Raw genomic sequence first — 11,205 nt, 5'->3', positions numbered from 1 at the left:
GATGACTAATTTAAACAATATCCGCATTTGGCACCACCTGGTGATATCATAGTGAACTATGTTGCAAAGCATCTGTCCCTCTCTCCAGTTGTTTGGGTATATAAATTTGTATACCCGGGAGGGACAGGTACACTGGACGTCTTCCTCCTTCCTTTACATTGTTAGAGTGGACTTGTTAGTATATTTAAAGTAAATACATGAGAGCCAGAGTGAGGAACATAACTTAGGCCATTTTGAGGGCAATGTCCATGTATATTGTACTTTCAGATTTTCTAAGTATAGAACATAGGTGGCCTGTTTTATTTTAGCACTAGTATATATATATATATTATTTGTTACTTTTTTTATTTTTAATACTTAAGTTTAACTTAAGGATCTGATGTACAAGTTTAACGGTGAAAGGTGTTTAGGTCTCTCTTCATCATATATGCAATATCTTCTAGTTCACATAACAACTCGTTTTTTCTCCAATTTTTATCAAAATATTTTATTGTACTATGTAGAAGTCTATCTGTATTGTTTGTGTATTAGAGTATTTGTGCATGAACATTGAGGAAGTGGTTTTGGGTACTTTGTATGTTGATGTGATTAGTGTATTCTGTAAGGTTTGGAGTTTGGTTTGTATTTGTTTTTTACTTACGTTAATCCATGCAGGAGCTGCATAGTCTATTGCTGGTCTTATATGTGTTTTGTATATTTTAAGGATGGTTTCAAAGCATCTGTCGCTGCCCTTCACACATATCCATCAAATATGTGAACCCGACCGCAGATTATTTTGATTGTATGCTGATGCTGCCCCCTACCGGACGTTACTGAAAGTGTGTATTATTTATAGACGTGACTTAAATCTTGGTGGATACTTAATTAGGCTTATCTTAAACTCTTAACTTTTCACCTTTTCACTGATTTCATAACTAATAGTAAGTAATTCAAGATGATTAGCAAAGCGAACTACAACTGTAATTATTGGTTCTTGTTTATGTCAATGTGTGGCTAGTCATATTTTGATTTGGACAGGGAACCAAATTAATACATATTTTTAATTTTACACCAGTTTATTTGGGAGGTAGGAAAACGACGTACAGCGCACTCACTTTATTTATTTTTACTTTACGTGCAAATTTAGCTTTCCATAAATAAATATCTAATATTAGGATCTGGACCGGTGAAAACTGTAGGGTTAGGAAGCGATGGTGATAACTTAAAGATACAAACTCGTGAACTGTTGGTTTAAAACTCGTACAAACTCAAGTACCACAGTTAACAAGTTCCACTCGGAGATAGGAACAACCTTGGACTTTGGGAGGACTCTACCTGGCCTGCATGGAACAGGCCACGTGATATCGATTTTACAATGCCTGCTTCGTTACCGCATAGTTCATCGCGAGATTAATACCCTGGTGGTGGCTTTTTCCGCATAACGTAACATTGCAGTAGCCTTTGTAGCAAAGGGTTATTTCGTCACGTTCTCTGTATAGACTCAAAGCTAGCATACAACGTCTCTCTGAAAGTGGGTGTTAATGGGTGACGACAGTTGACTAGGATTATGAAACTCGTGTGTGTTCAAGGTTGAAGATTTTTTCCCGAGATCCTTTGAGACTAGTGACTGGAAGATCCTTAACTTAGAGGTAGGATCGTGAACAATGTGTCCATAGTCTCCTGAGGAAGAATTATTTCCATCAGGAGATAAGATGTTGATTTTTAACGCTTCGATTTAATAACGTATATCAGGCATGAAAAACCGACCTTGAAAAAAAGGGTGTAACGTAGTGTTAGCCGCTGAGTTACGTAGTGTTAGCTGCTACACGTAGAAACAGTTAAAGTTGAGGCGGTGCTGACATTAGTAGACTTTATTCTACAGTGTCTGCCTGTCTGACTATCCTTTTTTATGTTTGTTTTGGTGCTTGTTTTCTGTGTAGAATAAGCGTCAGCTAGGTTGGATTTCACTGTTCTAAAACAACAAGGCCTTCTGTTTTTCCTGTAAAAAATCTCGAGTGTGGAGAAACTTTAACTTAGAATTATCGGTGTAGGAAGGTTTAGATGACTACACGCGAATATGAGGAATGTTGTGAGATGCTCTGTAACGCAAATACTTTAAAACATTAGCTATTATCTTTGCTGCTCCAACTCGAAACATGCAGCGCTCATCAGAGCCTCCATTCCTGGAGCGAGACGACACGTCTGTATCCCCTACCGGTCAGGCTGGTGTTAGGAAGGAAAAGGCCCCGTCCGTGCTGGGAGGGTCGAGACCGGCTCTATTACCAGACAACAAGTGGGAACTTGTCATTCCAGCTTTGAAAGTGGCGTCTATAACGTCGATCGTGCTGGCCCTCTCGGCTAGCTTCACAGGTGTATATCTGTTCATTAACAGTGGGACCTCTCAGCCGAAGGAGCTGCACTGCTCGCCTTTCCAGGCTCCTCTCGCTGGCCACCAGTTTACCTGTGGACCCAATGAGACTGGACACTGTCCAGTGGACTGGGTCGCAAGTCTTGCGGGCATTGTTACTTTAGTGAACTTCTTTTTCGCTGCCCTCTTTTGGGGCTTGCTCTTGTGTAGTAGCCCCAACATGTTTACTCAACACCACACTATGGGGTCTCGGCAACCCCAGGATCCGGATACCCTGGTCGAAACGACTTCTTCTTCGTCCTGTCAGGAGTTCCAGTCATCATTCAGCACAAGTGAAGTACGGACCGTCCAAACCTCGCAGGTTATCCGCAAGACCACGATACTGTCACAAGGAGATGGCAAGCAGACAGCCACTACGAGCAAAGTGACCACCCCCGGTCGAACGGTCACAACACACCACGTGATCAAACAAGAATCTTCTTCCACGGGTCACACTGACAACGGCGACAAAAAAAGCAAAGTCCAGCATCTCAAGAAGACCCAAAGAGATGACCAGCAAACAGCCACCACCAGCAAAGTGACCACCCCCGGACGAACGGTCACAACACATTACGTGGTCAAACAAGAATCTTCTTCCACGAGTTATACTAACCGCGGCGACAAAAAAAGCAAAGTCCAGCATCCCAAGAAGACTCGGGGAATGACCCAAGGAGATGACCAGCGGACAGTCACTGCCAGTGAGGTGACCCCAGGAGAAACGGTATCAACCCAGTACGTGGTTAGACAGGAATCTTCTTCCACAGGTCACACTGACCACGGGGACAAAAAAACCAAAGTCAAACGTGGAAGAAAAGCCAAGGGAACGAATCAGGTCACCAAAACACCAGCGGAAATTACTCAAGTGAAACAGGTGGGCTTATTTAAACTTTTTTTTTTTTTGGGGGGGGGGGTCGAACTGTGGGATTGGTATAGAAATAAACTTGTAATATGGTAAAGTATAATTTTGGAAATTCACTTGATTTCTAATAAAACAGTTAGTTACATTACACTATATAACACAAATTTGTTCCTGGATAGTATGTGTTATTTCTTAATTGCTTATGTTGTAAAAGTACAGAAAATGACCATTATTCCCTTCAAACTTTCCTTTTGTGACCTGGATAATGAAATTTAGAAATTAACCTATTTTCTATGTAAAAAACGGGCAAATCTGCACATTTTCATTTACATGAGGTCTGAATAAAACAACTCATGAATCAAGATTTACATGTATTTATACTAAAGTTATACAAAACTGTTTAGAAGTGAGTAGTTTTTCGAGATTTGCGACCGTAATGTAAATCACTTTCACCTATCAGTCCCCAGATATGGTCTTCTATGGTGTTTTCGTTATACGCTCCCAGGTTACAAAAGCAGAGTTTGAAGAGAAAAAATAGGTCTTTTCCATTTACTTTAGCAGTTGGAAAATAACACTTTCTGTCCAGGAAAAAGAAAAAATAAAACTTTTGTTATATAGTGTTATTTAAGGGAAACCTACCGTCTCTTAAACGCTAATGGTGTTTGGTTTAGGTTTTGATTTTTGTTTGTTTCGTAGCCTAACCCCATAGTAACACAGTATTTACTTCTTGGTGCTCGTAACGTTGCGTGACATGAAAACTAAGGGAGAATCGTCATATCGATGTGTCAATTAATTCTTTAATATCGCTTATCGAAGTTGTTCTGCGGAACAACACAGAATCAAGTATCTGCGCTGTGCCCACCACGGGTATCGAAACACGGGTTTTAGCGTTTAAGCCATCAGACTTACTGCTGAGCTGTTGGGGAATGGAGATGTTTAACTTGTGATTCTGTGATGCAGCTCGTGCTGATTTCAGAACATCGTCTTGTGGCTCAGTCGATCAACTTTATGAATTTGTGATTCTGTGATGCAGCTCGTGCTGATTTCAGAACATCGGCTTGTTGCTCAGTCGATCAACTTTATTAATTTGTGATTCTGTGATGTAGCTCGTGCTGGTTTCAGAACATCGGCTTGTGGCTCAGTCGATCAACTTTATTAACTTGTGATTCTGTGATGTAGCTCGTGCTGATTTCAGAACATCGGCTTGTGGCTCAGTCGATCAACTTTATTTCAGTTAATTGGTAAATCTGTTTTTTTTTTCTTAGCTATATATTGTGTTAAAGAACTGGTTGGAAAATCTGATTTATTGTGTGGTTAAAGAAGTGGTTGGTAAATCCGGTGTGTTGTCTTAACCAAGTTAAGAATCGAAAACTGAGGGTCGAGGGTTCGAATCCAGCTTACACCAAATATGTTCGCTCTTTCAGCCGCGTGGGCGTTATAAAGTTATGGTCAATCACACTATTCGTTGGTAAAAGAGTAGCCCAAGAGTTGGCGGTGGGTGGTGATGACTAGCTGCCTTCCCTCTAGTCTTACACTGCTAAATTAGGGACGGCTAGCACAGATAGCCCTCGTGTAGCTTTGCGCGAAATTCAAAAGAAATCTTAAGTCCATCGTTTCAAAATTAGTGACGGCTAGCCCAGAGCGCTGTCAAGTAGCTTTCTACGACATTCAACAAACAAACAAAAACTGGTTATGTTACTCAGTCATCACATGTAGGGTTCACTAAATATTATTGAACATTTATCTGATACCTGGGCCCTGAAATAAATCTGATGTCTTAGTTTCACCGAAAGGAAACGACCATATTTAAGCGCCCGAACATGTCATCTGTTACCAATTGACATTCGATCATTTCTCTCTGGGATATTCACATCAGGCAGCTGAGAATACCCACATCCAATGGAAAATTACTTAAATAACTAAACCAACAAAATACATCGATTTTCGCTTTTATTTTAGTTATTTTACATTAATGGTGATTACTATTAATTTGTTTACAGTTCATAGGTTTATAGTCGTTTCTAAATGGTGATTACTATTAGTGTGTTTACAGCTCATAGGTTTATAGTCGTTTATAAATGGTGATTACTATTTGTGTGTTTACAGTTCATAGGTTTATAGTCGTTTATAAATGGTGATTACTATTAGTGTGTTTACAGCTCATAGGTTTATAGTCGTTTCCAAATGATGATTACTATTAGTGTGTTTACAGCTCATAGGTTTATAGTCGTTTATAAATGGTGATTACTATTTGTGTGTTTACAGTTCATAGGTTTATAGTCGTTTATAAATGGTGATTACTATTAGTGTGTTTACAGCTCATAGGTTTATAGTCGTTTCTAAATGGTGATTACTATTAGTGTGTTTACAGCTCATAGGTTTATAGTCGTTTCTAAATGGTGATTACTATTAGTGTGTTTACAGCTCATAGGTTTATAGTCGTTTCTAAATGGTGATTACTATTAGTGTGTTTACAGCTCATAGGTTTATAGTCGTTTCCAAATGGTGATTACTATTAGTGTGTTTACAGCTCATAGGTTTATATTCGTTTCCAAATGGTGATTACTATTAGTGTGTTTACAGCTCATAGGTTTATAGTCGTTTCTAAATGGTGATTACTATTAGTGTGTTTACAGCTCATAGGTTTATAGTCGTTTATAAATGGTGATTACTATTAATGTGTTTACAGTTCATAGGTTTATAGTAGTTTCTAAATGGTGATTACTATTAGTGTGTTTACAGCTCATAGGTTTATAGTCGTTTCTAAATGGTGATTACTATTAGTGTGTTTACAGTTCATAGGTTTATAGTCGTTTCTAAATGGTGATTACTATTAATTTGTTTACAGTTCATAGGTTTATAGTCGTTTCTAAATGGTGATTACTATTAGTGTGTTTACAGCTCATAGGTTTATAGTCGTTTCTAAATGGTGATTACTATTAGTGTGTTTACAGTTCATAGGTTTATAGTCGTTTCTAAATGGTGATTACTATTAATTTGTTTACAGTTCATAGTTTTATAGTCGTTTCTAAATGGTGATTACTATTAATTTGTTTACAGTTCATAGGTTTATAGTCGTTTCTAAATGGTGATTACTATTAGTGTGTTTACAGCTTATAGGTTTATAGTCGTTTCTAAATGGTAATTACTATTAATGTGTTTACAGCTCATATGTTTATAGTCGTTTCTAAATGGTGATTACTATTAGTGTGTTTACAGCTTATAGGTTTATAGTCGTTTCTAAATGGTGATTACTATTAATGTGTTTACAGCTCATAGGTTTATAGTCGTTTCTAAATGGTGATTACTATTTGTGTGTTTACAGCTCATAGGTTTATAGTCGTTTCTAGATGGTGATTACTATTAGTGTGTTTACAGCTCATAGGTTTATAGTCGTTTCTAAATGGTGATTACTATTAGTGTGTTTACAGTTCATAGGTTTATAGTTGTTTCTAAGTGGTTATTACTATTTGTGTGTTTACAGCTTATAAGTTTATAGTCGTTTCTAAATGATGATTACTATTAGTGTGTTTACAGCTCATAGATTTATAGTCGTTTCTAAATGGTGATTACTATTAGTGTGTTTACAGTTTATAGGTTTATAGTCGTTTCTGAATGGTGATTACTATTAGTTTGTTTACACTTCATAGGTTTATAGTCGTTTCTAAATGGTGATTACTGTTAGTGTGTTTACAGCTCATAGGTTTATAGTCATTTCTAAATAGTGATTACTATTAGTGTGTTTACAGCTCATAGGTTTATAGTCGTTTCTAAATGGTGATTACTATTGGTGTGTTTACAGTTCATAGGTTTATAGTCGTTTATAAATGGTGATTACTATTAGTGTGTTTACAGCTCATAGGTTTATAGTCGTTTCTAAATGGTGATTACTATTAGTGTGTTTACAGCTCATAGGTTTATAGTCGTTTCTAAATGGTGATTACTATTAGTGTGTTTACAGCTCATAGGTTTATAGTCGTTTCTAAATGGTGATTACTATTAGTGTGTTTACAGTTCATAGGTATATAGTCGTTTCTAAATGGTGATTACTATTGGTGTGTTTACAGTTCATAGGTTTATAGTCGTTTCTAAATGGTGATTACTATTAGTGTGTTTACAGCTCATAGGTTTATAGTCGTTTCTAAATGGTGATTACTATTAATGTGTTTACAACTCATAGGTTTATAGTCGTTACTAAATGGTGATTACTATTGAGGTGTTTACACTACATAGGTTTATAGTCGTTTCTAAATGGTTGATTACTATTAGTGTGTTTACAGCTCATAGGTTTATAGTCGTTTCTAAATGGTTGATTACTATTAGTGTGTTTACAGCTCATAGGTTTATAGTCGTTTATAAATGGTGATTACTATTTGTGTGTTTACAGTTCATAGGTTTATAGTCGTTTCTAAATGGTGATTACTATTAGTGTGTTTACAGCTTATAGGTTTATAGTCGTTTCTAAATGGTGATTACTATTAGTGTGTTTACAGTTTATAGGTTTATAGTCGTTTCTGAATGGTGATTACTATTAGTTTGTTTACACTTCATAGGTTTATAGTCGTTTCTAAATGGTGATTACTGTTAGTGTGTTTACAGCTCATAGGTTTATAGTCATTTCTAAATAGTGATTACTATTAGTGTGTTTACAGCTCATAGGTTTATAGTCGTTTATAAATGGTGATTACTATTAGTGTGTTTACAGCTCATAGGTTTATAGTCGTTTCTAAATGGTGATTACTATTAGTGTGTTTACAGCTCATAGGTTTATAGTCGTTTCTAAATGGTGATTACTATTAGTGTGTTTACAGCTCATAGGTTTATAGTCGTTTCTAAATGGTGATTACTATTAGTGTGTTTACAGTTCATAGGTATATAGTCGTTTCTAAATGGTGATTACTATTGGTGTGTTTACAGTTCATAGGTTTATAGTCGTTTCTAAATGGTGATTACTATTAGTGTGTTTACAGCTCATAGGTTTATAGTCGTTTCTAAATGGTGATTACTATTAATGTGTTTACAGCTCATAGGTTTATAGTCGTTACTAAATGGTGATTACTATTGAGGTGTTTACACTACATAGGTTTATAGTCGTTTCTAAATGGTTGATTACTATTAGTGTGTTTACAGCTCATAGGTTTATAGTCGTTTCTAAATGGTTGATTACTATTAGTGTGTTTACAGCTCATAGGTTTATAGTCGTTTATAAATGGTGATTACTATTTGTGTGTTTACAGTTCATAGGTTTATAGTCGTTTATAAATGGTGATTACTATTAGTGTGTTTACAGCTCATAGGTTTATAGTCGTTTCTAAATGATGATTACTATTAGTGTGTTTACAGTTCATAGGTATATAGTCGTTTCTAAATGGTGATTACTATTGGTGTGTTTACAGTTCATAGGTTTATAGTCATTTCTAAATAGTGATTACTATTAGTGTGTTTACAGCTCATAGGTTTATAGTCGTTTCTAAATGGTGATTACTATTGGTGTGTTTACAGTTCATAGGTTTATAGTCGTTTATAAATGGTGATTACTATTAGTGTGTTTACAGCTCATAGGTTTATAGTCGTTTCTAAATGGTGATTACTATTAGTGTGTTTACAGCTCATAGGTTTATAGTCGTTTCTAAATGGTGATTACTATTAGTGTGTTTACAGCTCATAGGTTTATAGTCGTTTCTAAATGGTGATTACTATTAGTGTGTTTACAGTTCATAGGTATATAGTCGTTTCTAAATGGTGATTACTATTGGTGTGTTTACAGTTCATAGGTTTATAGTCGTTTCTAAATGGTGATTACTATTAGTGTGTTTACAGCTCATAGGTTTATAGTCGTTTCTAAATGGTGATTACTATTAATGTGTTTACAGCTCATAGGTTTATAGTCGTTACTAAATGGTGATTACTATTGAGGTGTTTACACTACATAGGTTTATAGTCGTTTCTAAATGGTTGATTACTATTAGTGTGTTTACAGCTCATAGGTTTATAGTCGTTTCTAAATGGTTGATTACTATTAGTGTGTTTACAGCTCATAGGTTTATAGTCGTTTATAAATGGTGATTACTATTTGTGTGTTTACAGTTCATAGGTTTATAGTCGTTTCTAAATGGTGATTACTATTAGTGTGTTTACAGCTCATAGGTTATAGTCGTTTCTAAATGGTGATTACTATTAGTGTGTTTACAGTTCATAGGTATATAGTCGTTTCTAAATGGTGATTACTATTGGTGTGTTTACAGCTCATAGGTTTATAGTCGTTTCTAGATGGTGATTACTATTAGTGTGTTTACAGCTCATAGGTTTATAGTCGTTTATAAATGGTGATTACTATTAGTTTGTTTACAGCTCATAGGTTTATAGTCGTTTCTAAATGGTGATTACTATTAGTTTGTTTACACTTCATAGGTTTATAGTCGTTTCTAAATGGTGATTACTATTAGTGTGTTTACAGCTCATAGGTTTATAGTCGTTTCTAAATGGTGATTACTATTAGTGTGTTTACAGCTCATAGGTTTATAGTCGTTTCTAAATGGTGATTACTATTAGTGTGTTTACAGCTCATAGGTTTATAGTCGTTTCTAAATGGTGATTACTATTAATTTGTTTACAGTTCATAGGTTTATAGTCGTTTCTAAATGGTGATTACTATTAGTGTGTTTACAGCTCATAGGTTTATAGTCGTTTATAAATGGTGATTACTATTTGTGTGTTTACAGTTCATAGGTTTATAGTCGTTTATAAATGGTGATTACTATTAGTGTGTTTACAGCTCATAGGTTTATAGTCGTTTCTAAATGGTGATTACTATTAGTGTGTTTACAGCTCATAGGTTTATAGTCGTTTTTAAATGGTGATTACTATTGAGGTATTTACAGCTCATAGGTTTATAGTCGTTTCTAAATGGTGATTACTATTAGTGTGTTTACAGCTCATAGGTTTATAGTCGTTTCCAAATGGTGATTACTATTAGTGTGTTTACAGCTCATAGGTTTATATTCGTTTCCAAATGGTGATTACTATTAGTGTGTTTACAGCTCATAGGTTTATAGTCGTTTCTAAATGGTGATTACTATTAGTGTGTTTACAGCTCATAGGTTTATAGTCGTTTCTAAATGGTGATTATTATTAGTGTGTTTACAGCTCATAGGTTTATAGTCGTTTCTAAATGGTGATTACTATTAGTGTGTTTACAGTTCATAGGTTTATAGTCGTTTCTAAATGGTGATTACTATTAATTTGTTTACAGTTCATAGGTTTATAGTCGTTTCTAAATGGTGATTACTATTAGTGTGTTTACAGCTCAGGTTTATAGTCGTTTCTAAATGGTGATTACTATTAGTGTGTTTACAGTTCATAGGTTTATAGTCGTTTCTAAATGGTGATTACTATTAATTTGTTTACAGTTCATAGGTTTATAGTCGTTTCTAAATGGTGATTACTATTAATTTGTTTACAGTTCATAGGTTTATAGTCGTTTCTAAATGGTGATTACTATTAGTGTGTTTACAGCTTATAGGTTTATAGTCGTTTCTAAATGGTGATTACTATTAATGTGTTTACAGCTCATATGTTTATAGTCGTTTCTAAATGGTGATTACTATTAATGTGTTTACAGCTCATAGGTTTATAGTCGTTACTAAATGGTGATTACTATTGAGGTGTTTACACTACATAGGTTTATAGTCGTTTCTAAATGGTTGATTACTATTAGTGTGTTTACAGCTCATAGGTTTATAGTCGTTTATAAATGGTGATTACTATTAGTGTTTACAGCTCATAAGTTTATAGTCGTTTATAAATGGTGATTACTATTGGTGTGTTTACAGCTCATAGGTTTATAGTCGTTTCTAGATGGTGATTACTATTAGTGTGTTTACAGCTCATAGGCTTATAGTCGTTTATAAATGGTGATTACTCTTAGTGTGTTTACAGCTCATAGGTTTATAGTCGTTTC

General features: G+C 35.1%; 1 protein-coding gene across 1 annotated transcript in view; it reads left to right on the top strand.

Annotated features, from left to right (window-relative positions):
- Positions 1–1,608: 1,608 nt before the first annotated feature.
- The window catches only part of LOC143251769 (uncharacterized), a 29,784-nt gene continuing 20,187 nt past the window's right edge, over positions 1,609–11,205 (top strand). Inside the window, exon 1 of the mRNA XM_076503012.1 lies at positions 1,609–3,257. Coding sequence (XP_076359127.1) covers positions 2,136–3,257 — 1,122 coding nt within the window. The 5' untranslated portion in view covers positions 1,609–2,135. The remainder of the gene's footprint in view (positions 3,258–11,205) is intronic.

Source organism: Tachypleus tridentatus, chromosome 6 (assembly GCF_004210375.1).
Source record: "Tachypleus tridentatus isolate NWPU-2018 chromosome 6, ASM421037v1, whole genome shotgun sequence".
Taxonomy (NCBI): domain Eukaryota; kingdom Metazoa; phylum Arthropoda; class Merostomata; order Xiphosura; family Limulidae; genus Tachypleus; species Tachypleus tridentatus.
This window is presented reverse-complemented; position numbering and strand designations above follow the sequence as displayed.